This window comes from Podarcis raffonei, chromosome Z (genome assembly GCF_027172205.1).
Source record: "Podarcis raffonei isolate rPodRaf1 chromosome Z, rPodRaf1.pri, whole genome shotgun sequence".
NCBI lineage: Eukaryota > Metazoa > Chordata > Lepidosauria > Squamata > Lacertidae > Podarcis > Podarcis raffonei.
In genome coordinates, this window is record NC_070621.1 from 31,911,043 (window position 1) to 31,936,163 (window position 25,121).

At 41.0% G+C, this 25,121-nt stretch overlaps 2 protein-coding genes and 1 long non-coding RNA gene across 6 annotated transcripts in view; 2 read left to right on the plus strand and 1 right to left on the minus strand.

Annotated features, from left to right (window-relative positions):
- Positions 1-25,121, minus strand: part of LOC128406444 (probable G-protein coupled receptor 34) — a 228,847-nt gene that overhangs the window by 73,581 nt on the left and 130,145 nt on the right. The gene's annotated exons all lie outside the window — the stretch shown is intronic.
- The window catches only part of LOC128406456 (uncharacterized), a 54,200-nt gene continuing 48,213 nt past the window's right edge, over positions 19,135-25,121 (plus strand). Inside the window, exon 1 of the long non-coding RNA XR_008328501.1 lies at positions 19,135-19,213. This is a non-coding gene — a long non-coding RNA (uncharacterized LOC128406456). The remainder of the gene's footprint in view (positions 19,214-25,121) is intronic.
- LOC128406449 (DNA-binding protein inhibitor ID-3-A-like) lies at positions 21,325-22,060 on the plus strand. The gene is given in 3 exon segments (XM_053373857.1): positions 21,325-21,357; positions 21,359-21,428; positions 21,516-22,060. Coding segments are annotated over 3 exon segments (387 nt in total). The 3' UTR covers positions 21,800-22,060.

Below are 25,121 nucleotides of genomic sequence, written 5' to 3' on the forward strand. Positions count from 1 at the left end.
CAAGCAGACTGAATCCCTCGCAAACACCCCATCGGATACCTGCAGCCACACAACACAAACCCTGCCAGCACTGAACTTTTCAGTTACTTCAACCACTCCACATTTGCTGAGGGTGCATTTGCATTCCTCTCAGCCAGGAATGCCTCCTTCAGGTGGCATTCCTTTGTCCTCCCCAGCAGTATATTTTGTGGGAGAGTAGCTAGAGGAAGCAGAGAAAAGCTCCAACCAGTATTATTTTTTCTATTATTATTTTTTTAAATTTTGGAGTTGGTTTATTTTAAATTTTGGAGCTTGTTTATTTTAAATTCAATTTGTAAAGGTCCTTTTAGAAACGAAAAGATACAAACGCAAGTTAAGCACACAGTTTGCTTTTAGTTCAACACTTTCTTCATCCATCAATTTTACCCCAAATCACAAAAGTAATATTACAAGGCTTTCGCAGTGCACATTTACATATTCTGCATATACATCTATTCACTCTTCAAACAATACATTTCCATTGAATTTGGCTTAAAAAAACAACAACACAGCCCCTACATCAAGCTGGAAATATATAACGTTTCAAACCAATGTGTTTTTCCTCTTAAAAAAAGAAAATATGTTACTTGGAAAGAAGCCCATATTACACTAATTCCCAAACAAGACCCGGACATAAGGCAGGTGAAAAATTATAGGCCAATCTCGCTCCTAAATAATAATTACAAATTATTCGCCAGTATATTGGCCAATAGACTTAAAGATGTATTGGGAGAGGAGATTGGAAAGAACCAAACTGGATTTCTACCTGGTAGTTAGATGAAGGACGATGTTAGAAATATAACTGATATGGCGGGCGCCGGGGCATTTTTCCGACGGCTCGGAGCGCTCAGCGGGGCTGTGGCCATCGGGGCGGCTGCCTACGGGGCTCACGATTTTCGTTGCAGCGACCGAGATGACTACTTGAAAGAGCTCTATGAGACGGCCAACAAATACCACTTCTTCCACAGCCTGGCCCTCCTGGCTGTGCCATGTTTATGTATGCCACAATGGCTGCAAGGACACTTCTGGCTCAGAAATGGAAGTAGCAGGAACTTCCAACACTGGAAGACCGGCAGGTCAAGATGATGGAGTTCGAAGACATAATCTGGACTCAGCGTGACGAACTGTTTCAAAAGGACTGGAACAAATTTATATTTTATATGAAAGAAAATTGTAAACATTTGAAAACGTTTGTAGGCTTGAATTGAAATGTTTTGTAATGTAACTATAAGGAACTGATTTATTGATAATAAGGTGAAATATTATAATTTGACAAAGGGTAAATAAGTGCTTATAGAAATGCCAAGAATATGGAATGTTATGTGGAAGTCAGAAAGAGGGAGGCAGGAGGTCGATGCTCTTACAGAGTAATATATTAAGTCATAGAATTATGTAACAAAAGGTGAATATGATTTAATGGAAAACTCAATAAAAATTACTTTAAAAAAATAAGAAGAGAAAATATATTAGGAGTGGCTTTTCTTTTAATAAGTTAGTAAATGAACTACTTCATTGGCACAGCATCCAAATGAGGTGTAGTGGTTGTATAGTTCTTGATACGTTTTGTTTCATAGTTATATTTGGGTTGCTGCTTTTTTAAAAAAAATGGTTAGCTTTTTTTATCATAAAGTTCACAAAACTGATTCCTAGTATGCAACTGAAAGCAGAAATGGGGCACTTTTTCCTTTTGCTTTGCTGCAGATATGCATGGTATTTTACCATAGCTCACAGAATGGCATCATGGCACCGTTTTACTATGTATGTGAATTATTTAAAAAAACTGTTACTCGTTGACATTTTGTCTGGTCAATATATTTCAGCTTCATGTTTTGTTACGCGTATAATATTTTTTCTATTTTTAAAAAAGTGCCAGAACTCATGAGCACTTCCCTTGTTCTCTAATGGTGCCCACCTGAGAGGTGCTGGATCTGTTCGAGCAACTGCCGCAACAACTGCAACAAACGAGGGTTGTTTAAAAGATAGGGAATATAGAATGCAAAATGGTTGACAATTCAGACTGCCTGCTCTGGTCCAGTCCTGTACTGACAGTACCTTCCCAGAGTATGATATTGTGATGTTTCCTACATCTCAGCCTTTCAAACAGTGGCTTGAGTGGGTGGCACCAGTCGCAGATAAAGTGCCTTTGCCGGTGCAAGTGGGAGTTGGTCCCCTTCACACCTTTTGGACTTGGGAGCTTTCAGTGTGTTAAAAAGTCATTGTCCACCTAGACATAGGAGCCAATAGCAGTGGGGCAGCTACAAGAATTCTTGGAAAACAGAGATGATTTAAATCCATTCCCATCTGGGTTCAATCCTGGCCGAAGAACTGAGTCAGTCTTGGTCGCCCTGATGGATGACCTTTGCAGACAGGTGCCTATGAAAAACTAAGGGTTATGACAATCGGAGGCAGTGTATCTTTACTTACTTGCTTCCATTTTAAGGGGGGAAGAGAAGCATGCATGTGTGAAAAACAATGTTGTCCAATGAAATTTGATATTGTGTCACACCAGACCCACAGATTTTTCAAGAAAAATTCAATGGTGCATTACCAGGCTATCAGCCCGTGTGTAGTTCAGATTCTGCAGTTTGATTGCACCCAAAAGACAGAAGATGCAGAGTGCTCTGTGTCAGAGCTGGCCCACACCTCCTTGCAGGCATGTCTTAAGCTTTAAGAGCATGGGCCTCCAACCATTTGGGCCATATGACCAAGTAAGGCATCTTTCCAACTGCAGCAGCCCCATTTCCTTTGTAAAAGATGGAAAAAACACAGTTCCATGGAACAACAGGTAATGTAGTGTGAAAGAAACATTGGGGGGGGGGGGACAGAAGCCCTAACAGAATAATCAGGAACACCAAAACAATAATCACCACATCTAAATACAGCCTATGGCACAAAACCATTCAATTCTTCACACCCCTGCTATTTGCAGAATTTACTGATCCCAGCAGAGCTAAATCTCTGCTGAGGACCTGTTGCCTCAGTTGGTCAGAATCACGGACTGCAGGTACAAGGCAGGGCACACTGACCAGACTTCCTGGCCACCCAGGGCTTTACCCCCTCAGTATTTCTAGACAGGGTGCTCAGTTCCCCCAATATTGGGGGGCCCGGCATCCCCCACTGCCGGGCTCTTGCTATGGGGCCGCAAATGACGGTCACCAGCAGCCGCGGGAAGCCCAGGGCCCTGTTAGCAGCAAGGAACATGCAACAAATATAAATGGCTGCGCCTGGTAGATGAGGCGAAGATGGATGAGAGCGAAGGGGAAACATTTGATTATATCTATTTGCATACTGCAGGGCATCATAACAGGTTTCCAAACAAATAAACAATTTTTAACCAAGAGGAAGGAATGATAGTCAACTAGAGCAAAATCTTTAGTTTTTTCATCACATCTTAAGGCAGCCTATGGGACAAAACAATAAATTTGGTGCCGGGCACAAGTAGCCGAGTGGGACACATTTCGGTCACATTGAGGAATTTGACCACACAGTGACAAGGAAATGGGACTGGCTAGCAAGGCAAAATGGAGGAGAAATTGGAATGTTAATACCCCTCCCCCTATTTGGGACAAAGTGGTGGAGGTGATAGTGAAGGGGCAGCTACAAGAATTTTGGGGAAAATGAGTTTGCAAAACAACTAAGAGAACAAAGTAAAATATTTAGGACAAGCAAATAACTGGAGAACCAGTGATGGAAGTTTTTTGTTAAGAGAAAGAAAGACAAACATTGAAAGCAACAACATGCACAACTGGTTATAAAGTTGGGAATTGTGTTGTATGATGTGTGGATACTTTTGTATATATTTATAATGCTGTATTGTTTCTGTTCGAATGAGAGGGGGTGTTAGGAAAACATTCTTTAAGAAACAGATAAAAGTTCCTGGAAGCTTTAAAAAGGGTTCCAGAATTTTCTTTAGTGCGTAGGACTGGAACTCTAGGATTGATTGGTGTCCACTGGCAGTCCAAACAAAGAGAAGTTGCAGGCTGCAATGTCCATACAAGGAAAGCACACTCACACCCAACACACACATACAAACTCTCAGCACACATGCTGACAACAAGGTTGGAAGTAAGACAATGTGTGCAGCTGATACTGTGAGTTTTGCTGTGTCAGGATTGTAAATTACTAGACTGAGATTATACTGTGCTGGAGATACAAAGAAGGAATTTAAATTTGCAGTATCACATTTAACTTGCCTTAAAAGGTGGAGAGAGAAATCTAGTATTTGCACTTACAAAAAAAGAAAAGATAAGAAAAGGAGGGCGGGGGAAAGAGCAAACCCTATCGAGTGAAAATTGTGTAGGCCTGCAACTTTGTATAACAACAGTTTAAAAACGAATAAGTGGTTTATTAATGAAGAAAGGAAAAAATCATTTTTTTCCTTTACCTTCTAATAGGAAACCATTTTAATATCCTGTGTGTAAAAAGTCTCTGTATTACATTGTAATTTGATTTTTTTGTAATTAAGACAAGAACCTTGTGCACTCTCAGAAAAAAGAACAAAAAAGAATTTAATCAGTAGTGGATCTGGGTGCGTGTGAGTGGCAGGGGCTCCTGAGACCTCTAGTCGTCTTTCGAATGGACAATGTTGAAACAGAGCTTTATCAAAAATGAATGCTGGTCTGTATGATCCCTATCGATAGTTGTTATGATTTCTTCATTCCGTGGGGCTTGAATATAAAGTTATTTTTCACATCCAAAAAAAACAACAACAAAGAAAAAGAAAAGCATTTGGATTTTCATTCGGTCTGCAAAAGGAGAGAAGAAAGATGCAGTGCTTTATCAGGCACAATCATTAGAGAGGTCCATTCAGGGATTAATTAACAAAAAAGAAGAGGGGATTCTAACAGAAAAAAAAGGCTGCATCATACTATTGTTTGACTCGTGTTTCACAACCCTTTCGTGTGCCTGTCCCTCTCTGAAAAACTTAGTACAAAAAATTGAAAAGCTTAGTACTAAAAAAAAAAAGTTATAGTGTGGGTGTTCACCTCTGTTGGTGCCTTGTTCAATGGCCTGACACTGCTGCAAATGGCTCTGATTTTGCTCTTCACTATTCCCCTTCTTAATGAAAAGCACCAGGTGGAAATTGACCATTCTTGTGAACCAGAATCTCAGAAATGCACTGGCAAAAGTCCCAAGTTAAACCCAGGGGTGAAGCGCAAACCTCAACCCCTCAAGTCAAGTTCAGAACCGATGGCCCAGCTGAGGGGAATGGAGCTTTTGCCTGGCCAAGCCGTCGAGTGGGTGCCGGGTCGTCCCCAGGGAGGATTCCTATGTCAGGAAAAGTATCCCCCAGTGGGTCACTCCATTGTTGCAGCCCCGCAGACTAGACGGCAGGAGTATGACTACAAGGGACCACCGCGATGACCAAGGGAGGTTCGGGCAGAGGACGTCATGTAATTAGAAATTCATTATATAAGGTCTGGGTGAGACATAGAAGGCTTTTAGAACCGAAAACCCCATGGCGGGTCTCACCGTTAGAAGTAATATTGGTTAAAAAGAAAAATACGATCGGAAGAATGGCGACATACCAGACACTCCTAAAAGAGGAACAGGGCCAGTTAAAACTAAGACCATACGAAAAGGTGACCCAATACTGCACCACATGGTTGCAATATCACCAAATTGCCCAAATATTCAATCAGGATAAAGAAATAGGATTTGAAAAAGAAGAATGAAATTACAAAAAGTATTATTACAAAACTCAAAAAAGAATATATCCAAAATGTATAATTTATTATTAGAATTGGAGTTAAAGGATGAAGAAGTAAAACAAGTTATGACTAAATGGGCGTGTGATATAGGATACGTAATTCGGCTGCACCAATGGGAGATATTATGGAAATGTGATATTAAATTTACGGCATGTTATACAATCAGAGAAAATTTCATGAAAATGGTGTACCAATGGTACTTAACTCCGGTAAAATTGGCTAAAATTTACAAATTAAAATCAAATACCTGCTGGAGATGCAAAAAAGAAATAGGAACAATGTTTCACATGTGGTGGGAATGCTGACCTATTAAACAATTCTGGAATGAAATTTATGAAGAAATCAAAAAGATGTTTAAAATATCTTTCAGTCAAAAACTGGAGGCATTCCTTTTAGGTATAATCACAAACAATATTCCCGACAATCAAAGAAAAGTATTCCTTTATAAAGTATTCCATTATGCAATGACAGCTGCCAGGATGCTTATAGCAAAAAACTGGAAAGGAAGAAAAATTCCATCAATGAAAGAATGTCAAATTAAATTTTGTGAATATATAAATCTGGCAAGACCCACAGCATTCATAAGGGGACAATCGGACCAGAAATTATTAAAAGAATGGTGATGTGCTAAAGAGTATATGAAAAAACACTGTTCTGGAGTAAGCTTATCGATATGTAATGAATGATGCTTTACAGGGTTAATGTACAAAGATGGAAGTAATCTACATTAGACAAAACAATACAGTAAGAGTAAAAATTTTGAGGTCTTAGAACAAAGGAAGAAAGTCAATATGTGTATATGTATGTATTGATTAGATTAGAATGATGATATGGTTTTATTTGTAGATGTATGCTTTTTGTCTTTTTTTTACTTTGTTTTTCTTTCTTTTTTGTATGTTTTGTTTTTCTTTCTTGTTTATACAGTATTATTTTGGATTTAATATTTGTAATTTTTGTTACAAAAGCATAGGTCTCTCATGAGACTGCTTGTTGAGATTGCAATTCTTCAAGGGTTAATGCTATTGTGCCTTAATTGTAATGTTATTTAAAGATATATTTATTTTGAAAGTTGTACTATGCTGCACTCTAAAGAAAACAACTTTAAATGTGAAACTGTAAAATTATGTATTCATCTCATGGTATAAGTTATTTAGTTGGTTTAGCTACAGTATACGAAATATTAACCTAATCAACTAAAATGCTGACATGGGTTTATTTAAATTCTGTTAGTACTCTTTTTATAAGGGTACTTTCAATACTTTTTTAAAAGGTTTTGATCTTAAAAATGCTAGTTTATACAATGATTTTGCATTGAAAATAAAATAATGTTTTAAAAAAAATTAAAAAAGAATTATTGGAAAACACAGATAATAAAATGCATTCCCATCTGGGTTGAATCCTGGCCATGGAGGTTCAATCCATCCAATATTGAGGGGGACAACATCCCCCTTTGGGTTACTGTTATGGGGAAGCAAATGACAGCCACCATCAGCTGCAAGAGACACACGCCAGAGGTAGCCAAGCGGGACATGCGACAGAAGTGAAAGGTCACATCGAGAGATATAACTTCACAGAGAAGTGGGATTGGCAAGGGAAATGGCCCGCTAGTCGTAGATGAGGTAGAGGAATGGGAAACATTCAATGTATCCATCTGTAGATCATTTGCATGCTGCAGAGCTTCAAACAATGTTTCTAAACCAATAAACAAAAAATAAATAAAAAGTTTTGTTCATGGTAACATTAGCATTGTATACAGAAACAATGGGTTTCTTTCATATTCACACCCTGCCATCAAAGAACTTTTGTCTCACTTAAAACGCTCAACCTTTTCTGAGGATGCACACCTCAGAACACATAGAGACAGAAAAAGCTAAAACTTTTTGCAGCTTGATTGCCCCCCAATGGCAGAACATTCAGAGCGCTCCTTGCAGGCTTGTCTTGAACTTAATACCATGGGGCTCCAACCATTTGTGCCATATGACCAAGTAAGGCATCTTTCCACCTGCAGCAGCCCCATTTCTTTTGTAAATGATGGAAAAAACACAGTTCCATGGCAAAACAAGTTCTTTGTAAAAGATTTCGGGCTATTATCCTGCCCAACCCTGCTGTAGATGACCTCATGAAAGCTTTCGGCTAAATATCTAATGACATCCCCAAAGACAAGAAAAATCTACTCCTTTACACAACAACAGCTGCCAGAATATTGATTGCAAAAAAACTGGAAGGGGGAGAAAATCCCATCACTATTAGAATGGCAAAATAAACTTGGCAAGTTTGCAGAAATGGCAAAATTGACGGCAATTATTAGAGGCCACTCAAATCAGAGAATAATTAGAGAGTGGGATGGAGTGAAGGAAAACATGAAAAAATATGGTTCCGGAATTGAAATATTAATAGACAATTTGTAAAACATGCAGGGATAAGCAAGAAAATAAAAGAATCAACTGAATAATTATTAAATTATAACAAGACAAAAAGATGGAAGTAAAATATTGAGATCACACATGGGTGACAGGGACTGGGGGTATATTGGAACCTATAATATTATTTATAATATAATTTGTTAATTGTGTTGTATTTACATACAACAAATGGAAGCCTAGAGTATTTAGATATATTTTAATCTAGGTAATCGATGTAATAGGCTTATGTTAGAAAATGAATACGGATTTTGAATTTGATCTTTGTAAAAAAAAATGGTTTTGAAAGAAAAAAGAAAAGAAAGAAAAAGAAACCATTTGCAGCCACTGGAATCAGCCAGCAAGTGATCCACAAGAGCCAAATTCTGGACTTCAAGAATCCCAGGCACATTTATCTGGATTTTTCATTCTCTCTGCAAGAGAAGAGAAGTGAAAGGCAGTGCTACATCTGACGCACTCATTAGGGAAGTGCATTCAGGGATTAATTAACAAAAAAGAGGAGGGGATCCTAACAGCCAGAAAGGGTGCTCTGCTTGGAAAGCAGCAAAGAGCTGGCTGCTCCATCCCTTCCTTCTTCTTCTTCTTCTTCTTCTTCTTCTTCTTCTTCTTCTTCTGCTGCTGCTGCTGCTGCTGCTGCTGCTGCTGCTAGTGGAGGCCTGGAACAAGGCGGGCCGAGTTCTTGGCTTTGTCATGGATGCCATGGGGCCACATTCACATTCACCACATTCATCCTTCCTGCCCTGCTGGTCCATGTGGCCATTTGCAGAGGGGTGGTTTACGCAGCCCCCCACCCCACCCCCCTTCCTCTATGCTAGGTAAATAGAATTACAGGATTTCCCAGAGTTTCTGTACAGTACATGAACGCTTCAGCCCTCTTCTATAGTAAGATGGATTCCCTTGCAAACACGCCATCAGGAGGTACAGCCACAAAGTTCACACCCTGCCCTTAATGAACTTTTCAGTTACAGCACACACTCCAAATTTGCGGAGGATGCACCTGTGTTACTCGCAGCCAGGTATTCCCAAACCCCTCAACACAAGTGTCCCTTCTCCTTTTCTGCACCCAGATTCAATCCCTTGCCAACACCTGACCAGAAGATGCAGCCACACAACTCAGACTTTATATAATCCATGGATAAAATATAAATATCTCCTGGAACCTACAACCCCTTGGTCCATTTCACACATTGAAGCCTTTGGTGTTAAGAAGAAAAACATGAAGGGAAATTGGGCAACATATAAAATGTTATGGGGGGGATTAATAAGTTAAGAGGAAAGGACTTTGACATCCATATATATTTGATAGGCTGGCTCCAATACTTCCAACTGAATGAAAGACAAGGAAAATAGGGTTTGCTGGAGAAATATCAAAACTAAAGGTAACTCTAATCCAGCCTAAAGGAAAATATCTATCTAAAATGTATAATCTGCTTCATAATTCACACTCTGCTATCAAACTTTTGTCTCACTTAAAACGCTCAACCTTTTCTGAGGATGCACACCTCAGAACACATAGAGACAGAAAAAGCTAAAACTTTTTGCAGCTTGATTGCACCCAAATGGCAGAACATTCAGAGTGCTCCTTGCAGGCGTGTCTTAAACTTTAATACCATGGGGCTTCAACCATTTGTGCAATATAACCAAGTAAGGCATTTTTCCAACTGCAGCAGCCCCATTTCCTTTGTAAAAGATGGAAAAAACACAGTTCCATGGCACAACAGGTAATGTAGTGTGAAAGAAACATTGGGGGGGTGGACAGAAGCCCTAACAGAATAATCAGGAAAACAAAACAATAATCAACACTTCTAAATACAGCCTATGGCGCAAAACCATTCAATATATAATCTCCTCCACAATTCACATCCTGCCATCAAATAACTTTTGTCTCACTTAAAGCACTCAACCTTTTCTGAGGATGCACACCTCAGAACACAAAGGGACAGCGGAAGCTAAAAGGACAGGCCAGTGACTTCTGTCTTGCAAGTAAATTTTTCGGATGACCCAGACCTTTTCTCAAAAGGGGGGGGGAGAGGAAGAAAGATGGAGGAGAAATTGGAATGTTAATACCCCCCCTCCAAATCTGGGCAAACTGGTGGAGACGATAGTGGTGGGGAAGCTATGTAGAAAATCTTATTTTTTATAAACCCCCGATTTTTACCCAGCATAACTAATTTTTATTTGGCTTTGGCTTTCTGTAAATTATTTAGCTCAAAGTGTATTTCTACATATATAGCAGGAGACCAAAACACTGGAAAGAAAATACAGTCTTGAAGAGACTAGTAAATTAATTGTGATGCCTATGTTGGATTTCTATTTCTTTTGATGAGTCAGAGTACTACAATCAAGTGCTAGCATATAACTGAGGATCCTTCTAGATTCCATGTTCTGTTTTTTGTGAAGCTCATTGTGTTTAACACAATGTGACAAATCAGGTAAAAACTGTTAACCTTATTGCTTTTTTTGGTGCTGTCAGAGTGTATGCTTTTGCACATTTGAAGTGCAGTCTGAAAGCAAAGTATGTATATAATAAATTACCCTCCCCCCTCCAAATCTGGTTCAAACTGGTGGAGACAATAGCGGTGGGGAAGCTACAAGAATTATTGGAAAACACAGATAATAAAATGCATTCCCATCTGGGTTGAATCCTGGCCATGGGGGCTCAATCCCCCCAATATTGAGGGGGCCAACATCCCCCGTTGGGTTGTTGTTATGGGGAAGCAAATGACAGCCACCATCAGCTGCAAGAGACACACGCCATAGGGAGCCGAGCGGGACATGCGACAGTGAGGATGTGGATAACCAAGAATGGAGCTCTCTAAACAAGAAGCGGAAGATGCTGGCTGCGAGCTGAAGGAGAACCTGGACCGGCGAAAGAACGTGGTCTTGGACATCCTATGCAATTACCTCTCGGGGGAGCAGCTCCGAGACTGCCAGCATTTCATGAAGATGAAATCTGGGCTGCTCATAGAACAGCGAGAGCTGGACGACAAGATCAAGCTAGGGCAGGAACAGCTCAAGTGCCTTCTGGAGAGCCTCCCCACGGACTTTGTGCTTAGCAGCAGAAAGGGAGCAGAACCTCCATCAGCCACCGGGACCAGCTGACCTCCCGCACCAGCATCTTCGCTCTGACCCTTCCAGACGCGGCTGCATCAAACCTTTTCTTCTCATAATTATTTAATCAGAAACCTCTTTTAACTTTTTTTTAAAAAAAGTTAAAGAATTGAGGGAGGATTAAATTATTATTTTTAAATTAATGTTGGGGTGGGGGTGGGGAATAAACAGCACGGAAAGATTTCTTTTTCTTCTTCGTCTTCTCCCGGAGATCATGATTTAAATCTGTTTGGAATACATTGGATTCTTGTGGCCAAGCAAGATGCAGAAGAGACTGCCAGCAGGTTCTACGAGGGAGGTCAGTAGCTAATTATAAATAAACTCAAGCTGTCCCTGCTGAAGAGTCTTGCCCCCCTCCCCCCTCTGAGCACCTGACAGTTGTTAAAATAATGACGGATATACAATAATGAAGGCTTAATTAAAATATTAATGAGAGACCTGCTGTCTTGAACAATATCCATATTTATATTTTTTAAAGCTACAAGATAGAATAATTCTGTAAAGATTTTGTACATACGGTAACCAGTTATCGATTCTACTTCAACATGTACGTAGGGGGAAATGGTTAAATATTTTTTTTTTGGTACTTCACATGGGAAAAGAAAAGAGGAACAGCCTCGCCCCCACCCACCCCCCAAAAACCCCATAGTCACACACCATATCTAAATAAAGGACTAGCCGGAAAAGCTACAGGGCAGGATCCAAGGATGCTTGCATGCAGAAAGATGTACTTGGTGAATGTCAACCCAGACGTTGGATGTGGGTGCAGTTTGGCATCTCGTATTCCCTGGGCAAGGATCCCCAGTCAGAGTGCTATGGCTCTGTCCTTTTTCTCCCTCTCCCCTGCATGGTGGGAACCAGTGCAGGTCCGTGAGCAGGGTCCCCCCCGTGTACCATCGAGGCGGTCACTGGGTTGCAGCTTTTTATCTCTCTCAGTGCCCAGTGAATGTTGCCAGTAAGTGACATTTCCACGAAAGTGTTGCACAGCAAAATCCCGTCTTCCAGATCTGCAGTGCGAAGCAGCCGTTGGAACAAGCACTTGTGTGAACCAAACAACTCAGGAGTCAACGTGAAACTGAAGCAAAGAGATACTTCCTCCTTGAGACTCTCTCTTGGGCTCTGTGATATTATTATTTTTTTAAAAAAGAAAAACAGTAACAAGAGAAAGCATGGAACTGCATGCAGCCTGCAAACTTATTTGAATGACTTCTTGATGTGGTTCATTAAATGTCCTTATTTATAGATTGCTTTAAACAGAAACGGAAAAAATAAATTCTTCATGCTCCTGCTATTTGCAGAATCTAATGAGTTGCAGAATCTAATGAAAATTAATAAATTAAGAACTTTGAAATCCTTATATATTTGGCACACTAGCTCCAACACTTCCAACTGAATGAAAGACAAGAAAAATGGGGTTTCGTGGAGAAATATCAAAATGACTGGGAAGGCTGTGGAGGGAAATGCATATTATAAGGGGGCGGTGAAGAAGGAGGGAAGAGAAGGAAGCGCTGTCCTGTTCTCAGATTGGGGACAGCCTCCCCCCTCCTTCTTCCCAACCTGTGGAAGGACCAGACTCAAATTCCTCACCTCTTGACCCCTCAGCAAACGTCCAAGCTACAACCCCAGGGTGAAGTACAAACCTCAACCCCACAAGTCATGTGCCCTTATCTAAGTTTTACAGTCATAGGCTGCTATCTAAAGAAGTATCTCCCATTTCTTGGAAGGCCACTTCAACTTCATCTAGCGCTCGGCTGCTTTCTTCACTGTCTTCCCACTGCTCCTGGGCAAGCTCTACGGGCTCCTGACATCCCTGAGGTCCATAGACTATGCTGCCAACCACAGGGCAGACGATTTCTGCAAGCTGAACAAGGAGAGGGAATTCCACTACTCTGCCATCCGGTCCAAGCTGAATCACATGGTTTCCAGGCTGTCTAGAAGGGGCAATGCGGCAGAAAACTACATAGACTGCCACCCAGTGAGGTGCAACTTAAAGCCTAGGCAGCGGATCAGCACGAGCCTCATAAACCTCAGAGACTTTGCATTGTATTCATCAAATGACTGCTTCTGAGAAATGGGATCGTGAGAGCTGGCACACATAATTGCCATACAGGAGGTGCTGCAGGCTTGGTGGTGGTTGTTTTTTTAACTTGGCCGTGCCATGGAGAAGAATGGTTTGGAATGCCAACCAATATGCACATTATACCTTGCGGCACAAAGGTAGCCATCTCATGGAAACACCTTCACGTTGCTCTTTGTGGCTTACATTTTGTGTGCGTGACTTCTAAGTGCTCCAGCCTTCACACTTGGTCAGTTCTGTACTGCCCTTACAAATGTTGATTTATAGTGCTTTTTTAGTCTAAGAAATCATGGGGTGACTTGGTTTTACCAAGGGACGATAATATTAGCTGTTTAGTTTGTTTAAAAAACTACTAGTGCCTCTCTCTTTTTGTCCCAATATAGGAGCATAGAAAAATATTTTCATTGTATGACCCTGTAGCTGATGGCCTGATAACAGATGGCTAAGAAAAGACAATGACAAAAACAATGTGCAGTGACTCGTAACTTTTACAACAGCCATGGCCATATCTTAGGGCTCCTTTTAAAATTGTTTTTAGTGAAATCACTGACGTTTGTGGTGTGGATGTGGCTGTTCACCTATGAAGGTGCCTTGTTCAATGGGCTGACAAGGCTGAAACCGGCTCTCATTTCTCTCTTCACTGTTCCCCTTATGAAAATCACCGGATTGAAATTGACCATTCTTGTGAACTAAATTCCACCCAACATTGGGGGGATCTTTTTAAAAAAATATTGGGTTGATGGCACAGTGAATGCCATTAACCTAGTGTGATCCAGCAGTAGCTCCTATACAGAAGTCCGCTGTCACTTAGATCAGTGACTAGGCACCATGCAAAAAGAAAGGGTTTGCAACTGTGATTGTTGTATTCACCTTTTAAAATATAAACATTGCAAGTTTGTGCACAGTTTCTGTATGGACATCAGCTATATGTATAAATAAATTATCATCACCATCATCATCATCATCTTTATACCCCACCCATTTGGCTGGCTTTCCCAAGGGACTCTGGGGGGCTTAGAGCATATCTAAAAACATCCAGCATTAAAAATCTTCTGATACACAGCTCAGGAGATCGAGAGGGAGAAGGAAGAGAAGGCAGGAAGGGTAACCATGTCAGATCACTAACTCCTCGAAATACAAATGTCTTCCGGATAGATTGCCCATAAACTCCACCCTTGGTCCAACACGGTTACCTCTTCCATGCTTAGCTAATCTGTTCCTCCTTCCCTCTCTGAGTAAAAAATCCTACACCTTTTCCCCATACAAATGTTTAATTTTAACATATAAAATGCACACTAATATAATCAACATCAAAATACCAAAAAAACCAGTATTATCACAGGGTGCCAAGCCAAATTTAAAATGTTGGTCATGGTAGGATTCTATGCTGAAAAGATGTCCCACCAATGGTGTGTGGTTCAATCCTGAATATCCTGAGGGTCTCTTCTTAGCTTGTACTTTGCATTATGAAACATTCCAAGCTTTTCCACAATCTTCATTTACTTTCTCATTCCTTTTCTTTAAGCAGACTGAATCCCTCGCAAACACCCCATCAGATAACTGCAGCCACACAACTCAAACCCTGCCAGCACTGAACTTTTCTGTTACTTCAACCACTCCACATTTGCTGAGGGTGCATTTGCATTCGTCTCAGCCAGGAATGCCTCCTTCAGGAGGTACAATGAAACCATTTGCAGCCACTGGAATGAGGCAGCAAGTGATCCACAAGAGCCAGATTCTGGACTTGAAGAATCCCAAGCACATTTATCTGGATTTTTCATTCTCTCTGCAAGAGGAGAGAAGTGAAAGGTAGTGCTACAGCTGGCACAGTCATTAGGGAGGTGCATTCAGGGATTAATTAACAAAAAAGAGGAGGGGATCCTAACAGCCAGAAAAGGTGCTCTGTTTCGAAAGGAGCAAAGAGCTGGCCGCTCCGTCTTGTCCTGCTTCTGCCGCTGGTTTTGGGTTTGCTGGAGAAATATCAAAACTAAAGGGAAATCTAATCCAGCCTAAAGGAAAATATCTATCTAAAATGTATAATCTCCTCCACAATTCACACCCTGCCATCAAAGAACTTTTGTCTCACTTAAAACGCTCAACCTTTTCTGAGGATGCACACCTCAGAACACATAGGGACAGAGGAAGCTAAAAGGACAGGCCGCACAACAAGCCAGTGACTTCTGTCTTGCAGGTAAATTTTTCAGATGACCCAGACCTTTTCTCAAAAGGGGGGGGGGGAGAGGAAGAACCGCTGAAATATTGAGATGAAGAGGAGGAGAAAGAAGAGGAGTACGACAAGATTGGTAACCACAGAATGCTTTCCATTATTTAAGTTACAAGAGATGCATTCTGACAAAATCAAAAGCTTAGAACAAAAAAATAAGTTTATAGTGTGGCTGTTCACCTGTGTTGGTGGACATGATAGCGGTGGGAAGCTACAAGAATAATTGGAAAACACAGAAAATTAAATGCATTCCCATCTGTGTTGAATCCTGGCCATGGGGGCTCAATCCCCCCAATATTGAGGTGGCCAACAGCAGAAGCACAGATAACTTCCCCTCCTCCCTTATCTTTACTTATTTTTGGAGGGAAAAAAGAAGAAAAAAACACCCTGCTTATTTAATGAGCTGTGAAATGAAGCGCTGCTGCTGCTGCTGCTACTGCTGCTGCTAACCTCCCAATTCCTAGATTCATCTGCTCTTCATTGTGCTTAATATACATGTTTCTGCACTGTGCATTTAGAAGATCCCAGAAAGGAATTCAAAACAGCTGCCAGGGAAAGGCTACCAAACATGCCTACAGAAACACTACAGACAGGTAGCATGGTGAAACCTGTCAGCCTTGCCATCACTTTCACTTCAGCCATTCCACTCCGCATTCTAAACAAAGGTAGTTGTACTTTCCCTCTCCTTTCCTTCTGAAAAGCTCAAAGCAGCTAACAAAAAATCAAACCACGATTTAGCTATTGAGAATATTTGTTAGGAAACAGCAGCAGAGATAACCTCCCCTCCTCCTCTTATCTTTATTTATTTGCTTCCATTTTAAGGGGGAAGAGAAGCATGCATGTGTGAAAAGTAATGATGTCCAATGAAATTTGATATTGTGTCACACCAGGCCCACAGATTTTTGGAGAAAAATTCAATGGTGCATACCAGGATATCAGTCCATGTGTAGTTCAGATTCTGCAGTTTGATTGCACCCAAATGGCAGAACATTCAGAGTGCTCCTTGCAGTCGTGTCTTAAACTTTAATACCATGGGGCTCCAACCATTTGTGCCATATGACCAAAAGGCATCTTTCCAACTGCAGCAGCCCCATTTCCTTTGTAAAAGATGGAAAAACACAGTTCCATGGTAAAACAAGTAATGTAGTGTGAAAGAAACATGGGGGGGACGGGACAGAAGCCCTAACAGAATAATCAGGAAAACCAAAGCAATAATCACCACATCTAAATACAGCCTATGGCGCAAAACAGAAGATGCAGCCACACAACTCAGGTCTTATATAAACCATGGATGAAATATAAATATCTCCTGGAACCTACAACCGCTTGGTGCATTTCACCCATCGAAGCCTTTGGTGTTAAGAAGAAAAACATGAAGGGAAATTGGGCAACATATAAAATGTTATTAGAGGGGGAAATTAAAAAATTAAGGGGAAAAGGCTTTGAAATCTATATATATTTCACAGGCTGGCTCCAATACTTCCAACTGAATGAAAGACAAGGAAAATAGGGTTTGCTGGAGAAATATCAAAAAAGGGAACTCTATTCCAGCCTAAAGGAAAATATCTATCTAAAATGTATAATCTGCTCCACAATTCACACGCTGCCATCAAAGAACTTTTGTGTCACTTAAAGCGCTCAACCTCTTCTGAGGATGCACACCTCAGAACACAGAGACAGGCCACATAAGAAGCCAGTGACTTCTGTCATACAGGTAAATTTTTCGGATGACCCAGAGCTTTTCTCAAAAGGGGGGGAATGCGAAGAACCGCTGGAATATCGAGATGAAGAGGAGTACGACAAGATTGGTAACCACAGAATGCTTCCCTTCAAAATGATGGTAGTAGTGGTAATAATAAAAGAATTGTGGTACCAAAAAAATTATAAAAGTAAAAAAAGTTTTTTAAAAGGTTATACTGTGGGTGTTCACCTATCTTGGTGCCTTGTTCAATGGTCTGACACTGCTGCAACTGGCTCTGATTCTGCTCTTCATTATTCCCCTTCCTAATGAAAAGCACCAGGTAGAAATTGACCATTCTTGTGAACAAGAATCTCAGAAATGCACTGGCAAAAGTCCCAAGTTAAACCCAAGTCAAGATCTACAGTCAGTTGGTACTGCAATTGTACTATTGTTCTTTTTAAAATATAAAATTGCAGATTTTCCCACAGTTTCTGTACGTACATCAGCTATAGGTACACTTCTCCCTCTTTCTATGCCAGGATTGTCTTACAAACACGCCATCAGGTGGTACATCCACACAACTCAAACCCTGCTATTAAAGAACTCCTGTCAAGATACTTCTGAAGTGGCCTGCAAGTATTTCACTGAACTGCCAGTGCCCACTTATGGAAAAATGGCCACCTCCGGGACGTGTGCGATTCCAGAAAGGCCATCAACCCAGTGTGATCCTGCAGCAGCTCCTATGCAGCCATGCAGTCACATCAACCCAGTGTGATCCTGCAGCAGCTCCTATGCAGCCATGCAGTCACTTGGATCAGAGACAACATATAAGAAAAAAGTGTTTGCAACTGAGCACTTTGGCTGGAACATGCCGGGTGTGCGTGGCTGTCTGACTTCCCAGGCTCCTTATGCTCCCCATTTACTCCTCCTTGCCCTACAACTCTCATCATAACAGGTTTCCAAACAAATAAACAACTTTTAACCAAGAGGAAGGAGCCAGAATGATTGGCAACTCAAACTAGAGCAAACTAGAGCAAAATCCTCAGTTTTTTTAAACCACATCTTAAGCCAGCCTATGGGACCAAACAATTAATTTGGCTCAGGGTGCAGGTAGCCAAATGGGACATGCGACAGATGTAGATGAACACATCTAGGTCACATTGAGAAACTTGACCACACAGAGCCAAGGAAATGGGACTGGCCAGCGAGGCAAAGATGGAGGAGAAATTGGAATGTTAATACCCGCCCCTCCCCCCATTTGGGACAAACTGGTAGAGGTGATAGCGATGGGGCAGCTACAAGAATTCTTGGGGAAAAGGAGTTTGCAAAACAACTAAGGAAACAGTTCAAAGTAAAATATTTAGGACCAGCAAACAACTATCTTGGTCTAGAGAACCAGTGATGGAAGTTTTTGGTTAAGTGAAAGAAAGACAATAATTGAAAGCAACAACATGCACAACTGGTTATAAAGTTGGGAATTGTGTTGCATGATGTGTGAATACTTTTGTATATGTTTACAATACTGTATTGGTTCTGTTTGAATGAGAGGGGGTGTTTGGAAAAGGTTCTTTAAGAAAAAGATAAAAGTTCCCGGAAGCTTTAAAAAGTGTTCCAGAATTCTCTGTAGTGCGTAGGAGTGGCACTCTAGGATTGATTGGTGTCCCCTGGAGGTGCTAATAAAGAGACGAAGTCGCAGGCAGCAATGTCCATACAAGGAAAGCACACTCACTCCAAACACACACACACAAAAACACAAACTCTCAGCACACACGCTGACAACAAGGTTGGAAGTAAGACAATGTGTGCTGCTGATACTGTGAGTTTTGCTGTGTCAGGATTCTTAATTACTGGACTGACATTATACTGTGCTGGAGATATAAAGAAGGACTTTCAATTTGCAGTGTCGCATTTAACTTGCCTTAAAAGGTGGAGAGAGAAATCTAGTATTTGCACTTAGCAAAAAATGAAAAGGTAAGAAATGGGGGGCGGTGAAAAGAGGAAACCCTATCGAGGGAAAATTGTGCATGTCCTGCAACTTTGTATAACAATAGCTTAAAAACTTGTAAGTGGCTTATCAATAAAGAAATAAAAAAAGAATATATTTTCTTTACCTTCTGGTAAGAAACCATTCTAATATTCTGTGTGTAAGAAGTCTCTGTATGATATTGTAATTTGAATTTGTTGTAATTAAAACAACAACCTCGTGCACTCTCCCAAAAAAGAGCAAGAAAGAATTTAAAGAGCTTCTTCCAGCTGCTCTCATTCACCGTGTTGAGTGTTGTGAGTGTGGTGGCTTGCATTGCCTTGGTCCGCCTCTCAGGGACCATCCAGTAGAGGGTGGGACAAGCCATTCCTTGGACCTCCGCCAGGATCCAGGAGGAGTCACCCCACCACCAGTGCTCTTCCAGTAGGGGAGAGTAGTGGATCCGGGTGCGCGTGAGTGGCAGGGGATCCTGAGACCTCTAGTCGTCTTTCAAATGGACAATGTTGAAACAGAGCTTTATGAAATATGAATGCTGGTCTGTATGATCCCTATTGATAGTTCTTATTATTTCTTCATTCAGTGGGGATTGAAAGAAAAGTTATTTTTCACATCTAAAAAAACCAAGAAAAAGAAAAACAATCATTTGGATTTTCATTCTGTCTGCAAAAGGAGAGAAGAAAGACGCAGTGCTTCATCAGGCACAATCATTAGAGAGGTTCATTCAGGGAGTAATTAACAAAAAAGAAGAGGGGATCCTAACAGCCAAAAAGGCTGCATCATACTATTGTTTGACTCATGTTTTGCAACCCTTTCACGCGTCTGTCCCTCTCTGAAAAGCTTAGTATAAAAAAAGAAAAGGGATGGATTTGGTGGGTCCCTCGCAGAAAACCGTACTGGGAAGCAATATGTTTCTGTTATAATTGATTATGTTTCTAGGTATGTTTGGGCTACTATCCTGCCCAACCCTGCTGTAGATCACCTCATGAAAGCTTTCGGCCTAATATCTAATGACATCCCGAAAGACAAAAAAAATCTATTCCTTTACACAAAAGCAGCGGCCAGAATATCCCATCACTATTAGAATGGCAAAACAAACTCAGCAAGTTTGTAGAAACGGCAAAATTGACGGTAATTATTAGAGGCCACTCAAATCAGAGAATAATTAGAGAGTGCGATGGAGTGAAGGAATACATGAAAAAATATGGTTCCGGAATTGAAATATTAATAGAGAATGTGTAAAACATGCAGGGGTAAGCAAGAAAATAATAATAAAATCAATTGAATAATTATTAAATTATTAAATTATTAACAACACAACAAGATGGAAGAAGTAAAATACTGAGATCACACATGGGTGAAAGGTAGTGGGGGTATATGGGAACTAATAATATCGTTTATAATATAATTTGTTAATTGTCTTGTATTTACATACAACAAATGGAAGCCTAGAGTATTTAGATATATTTTAATTTAGGAAATCTATATAATAGGCTTAAATTATAAAATGAATATGGATTTTGAATTTGATGTTTGTAATTTTTTTGGTTTTGAAATAAAAAGAAAGAAAAAGAAAAAGAAACCATTTGAATCCACTGGAATCAGCCAGCAAGTGATCCACAAGAGCCAGATTCTGGACTTGAAGAATTCCAGGCACATTTATCTTCATTTTTCATTCTGGCCAAAATTATGCCAATAACCTTAAACTAAATTTGGCATCAATTCTGTATTTATTTGGGGAGGTCTTGGGGGTCTTAACATGCAAAGCACCAAAGTCAGCCGTGGAAATCTTGCAACATGTCATAGATTCCATAGGTCCTCTCCAGTTGTACAGAAGATAGAAGGAGGGAGAGAGAAAAGACCTTGACTGGGGAAAGGATCAGAAAATATTTGCTGCTGCAAAGGTAGCATTTCTGTTTTTTAAATATATACATGGGGCTTTTTTGCAAAGAGAAGCATTTTCTGCGTGCACACAATAGAGAATCAACCAGGCTGGCAAGCAAGGGGCAGTATCTCGAGGTTGGTTGCTTGCTTCTCCCGCCTTAAGGAAGGAAATCTTGCCCTTCTGCAAATCCCTGCTGGTTTCTCCTCCTTCATGGCCATGAAAGGAATCAGCCCCGTCAGATCAGTCAGGATAAGCTAGGAAGCAAGCTGTGTGCTGCCTCTCTCATCAGAGCCTCACCATCACCCAGGGAACAAACAACAGAACGAAGCCCCTCGGCCAGTGACTCCTGCTGCAAAGGCCTTCAATAAAATGCGACAAGTCTTGCCAAAACAAAAAACAAAAAAACCAGAGCCCGGCTCAGGAGGAGCCCAAGAACCTCCTTTACAACATGAAAGACTGCTACTCCAAGCTGCGCGAGCTGGTGCAGAGGATCCTGCAAGGCACCAAAGAAAGCCAAGTGGAAATCTTGCAGCACATCATCGACTATATCTTTGACCTGCAGATTGTGCCAGAGGAACAGGCGAAGAAGGGGCAAGATCCGCCCTTAGCCGAGACTTCCCTACTCTCTTTAAAAGCTGCAGAGCGGGCATCCGAACTTTGCTCAAAAGAGGAGAGGAATCTCTGCCACTAACCTCTTAAAACAGACTGCAAGTGTGGGATCCTGGCACTTGGTTCTCTCCAGTGAGACAGGTGATAGAAGAAGAGAGAAAATAAAGACCTGAAGAGGGGAAAGGATCAGATGTTTTAACCCTGTGCATCCAGTAATGAAGAGACCACCATCTTTCTCTTCCAGATAAACTGTAGAACATGGGTCTGGCCAGCCAGTTGCTGATGCCTTGACTGGTCTTCCAGAAACAACTATCTGCCCTCAATCTGTTATTCTCTTCCAACGGCCTGAAAACAAAATTTGCAGGCCGGAGAGGGGGGGTGTTGAAAGCAAGCCCACTTTTCAATAACTATCATATGGCTGTATTAAACAAGAAGAAACTTTGCAGAAGAAGAAATTTTGTGGCGTTTGTGTGTCAGACTGGGCAGATTATTATTATTATTATTATTAAAACTCTGAACATTCAGATTCTTCATGCTAGTTTACTGGTCAGGAGATTTCTTACTGAAATCACACACTTCCAACAAGGCAGCAACTTGTGACAAATGTGGACTGATCTGTCATTTGCTCAGAAAAAAGGGCAACAAAAAAACCCCAACAACTTTGCATATATGCAGCTTGTATGTATATTTTGGATTATAGTTTTTTAACATCATTTTTTGGGGTGAAGGGGACTTTCAAGAACATGAAAACTGAGGTGTCTTAGGGCTGTTTTGCCTCATGGTTTTTGTTGCTCAACTCTAATAGAGAGAACACACATGTATCCTTTTTTGGCAGGAAGGTTGATTTCATCATCCATAAATTCTACTTCCTTTGGTGTGTGTGTGTTTTTAAAAAAACTTTTCATAAAAGCTTTTTGCATAATAAATCTTAAGCTGCTGTTTCTTCAAAAAAACCAAATACATACACACACACACACACACTCTTATATGTACATTGCAATTTCTGTTGCAGTTTCTCAACATACATCAGCAGAGTTTATGCTTCAAGAGGAGAGAAGTGAACGACAGTGCTTCATCAGCCACATTTGCCTCTGCGGCAGCAACACCGTCAGCTTGAATGTGCTGGACATCTGCGGTTTTCTGCCTCCCCCCACCCTCTTTTACTCCCACTTTCCTCCTCCATATGATAAAACTTTCCTCTTCATTGCTTCTGATATAGTACTATCTTTCCTTTTGAAATAAAAAATTGCAGGTTTCTCCACAGTATCTTTACATACATCAGCAATATGTATGCCCCAGCCCTTTCCTACACCAATATGGATTCCGTTCCAAACATGCCTTCAGGTGGTACAGCCACACAGTTCACACCTGCCCTTAATGAACCTTTCAGTTACTGCACACACTCCAAATTTGCGGAGGATGCTCCTGTATTACTCGCAGCCAGGTATTCCCAAACCCCTCAACACAAGTGTCCCTTCTCCTTTTCTGCACCCCGATTCAATCCCTTGCCAACACCTAACCAGAAGATGCAGCCACACAACTCAGACCTTATATAATCCATGGATAAAATATAAATATGTCCTGGAACCTACAACTCCTTGGTGCATTTCACACATTGAAGCTTTTGCCGTTAAGAAGAAAAACATGAGGGGAAATTGGGCAACATATAAAATGTTATTGGGGGGAGGGAATTAATAAATTAAGAGGAAAGGACTTTGACATCCATATATATTTGATAGGCTGGCTCCAATACTTCCAACTGAATGAAAGACAAGGAAAATAGGGTTTGCTGGAGAAATATCAAAACTAAAGGGAACTCTAATCCAGCCTAAAGGAAAATATCTATCTAAAATGTATAATCTGCTCCACAATTCACACTCTGCCATCAAAGAAGTTTTGTCTCACTTAAAACGCTCAACCTTTTCTGAGGATGCACACCTCAGAACTCATAGGGACAGAGAAAGCTAACACATTCTGCAGCTTGATTGCCCCCCAATGGCAGAACATTCAGAGTGCTCCTTGCAGGCGTATCTCAAACTTTAATACCATGGGGTTCCAACCATTTGTGCCAACTAACCAAGCAAGGCATCTTTCCAACTGCAGCAGCCCCATTTCTTTTATATTTTTTTGGTTTTGAAATAAAAATTAAAAAAAGAAAAAGAAACCATTTGCAGCCACTGGAATCAGCCAGCAAGTGATCCACAAGAGCCAGATTCTGGACTTGAAGAATCCCAAGCAAATTTATCTGGCTTTTTCATTCTCGCTGCAAGAGAAGAGAAGTGAAAGGCTGTGCTACATCTGGCGCAGTCATTAGGGAGGTGCATTCAGGGATTAATTCACAAAGAAGAGGAGGGGATCTTACAGCCAGAAAGGGTGCTCTGCTTGGAAAGCAGCAAAGAGCTGGCTGCTCCGTCCCTTCCTCCTCCTCCTCCTCCTTCTGCTGCTGCTGCTAATGAGACCTGGAGCAAAGCAGTCCGAGTTCCCGGCTTCATCATCGGTGCCATTTGCAGAAGGGTGGTTTCCGCAGCCCCCACCATCCCACCCCCTTCCTCTATACTATCTAAATAGAATTACAGGATTTCCCACAGTTTCTGCTTTCCTCTTCATAGCTGCTGCTCAAGTACGATATTTCCTTTTGAAATAAAAAATTGCAGGTTTCTCCAGTTTCTTTACATACATCAGCAATATGTATGCTTCAGCCTTTCCTACACCAATATGGATTCCGTTCCAAACATGCCTTCAGGTGGTACAGCCACACAGTTCACACCCTGCCCTTAATGAACCTTTCAGTTACTGCACACACTCCAAATTTGCGGAGGATGCACCTGTGTTACTCGCAGCCAGGTATTCCCAAACCCCTCAAAACAAGTGTCCTTTCTCCTTTTCTGCACCCCGATTCAATCCCTTGCCAACACCTTACCAAAAGATGCAGCCACACAACTCAGACTTTATATAATCCATGGATAAAATATAAATATGTCCTGGAACCTACAACTCCTTGGTGCATTTCACACATTGAAGCTTTTGCCGTTAAGAAGAAAAACATGAAGGGAAATTGGGCAACATATAAAATGTTATTGTGGGGGGGGGAATTAATAAATTAAGAGGAAAGGACTTTGACATCCATATATATTTGATAGGCTGGCTCCAATACTTCCAACTGAATGAAAGACAAGGAAAATAGGGTTTGCTGGAGAAATATCAAAACTAAAGGGAACTCTAATCCAGCATAAAGGAAAATATCTATCTAAAATGTATAATCTCCTCCACAATTCACACTCTGCCATCAAAGTTTTGTCTCACTTAAAACGCTCAACCTTTTCTGAGGATGCACACCTCAGAACTCATAGGGACAGAGAAAGCTAACACATTCTGCAGCTTGATTGCCCCCCAATGGCAGAACA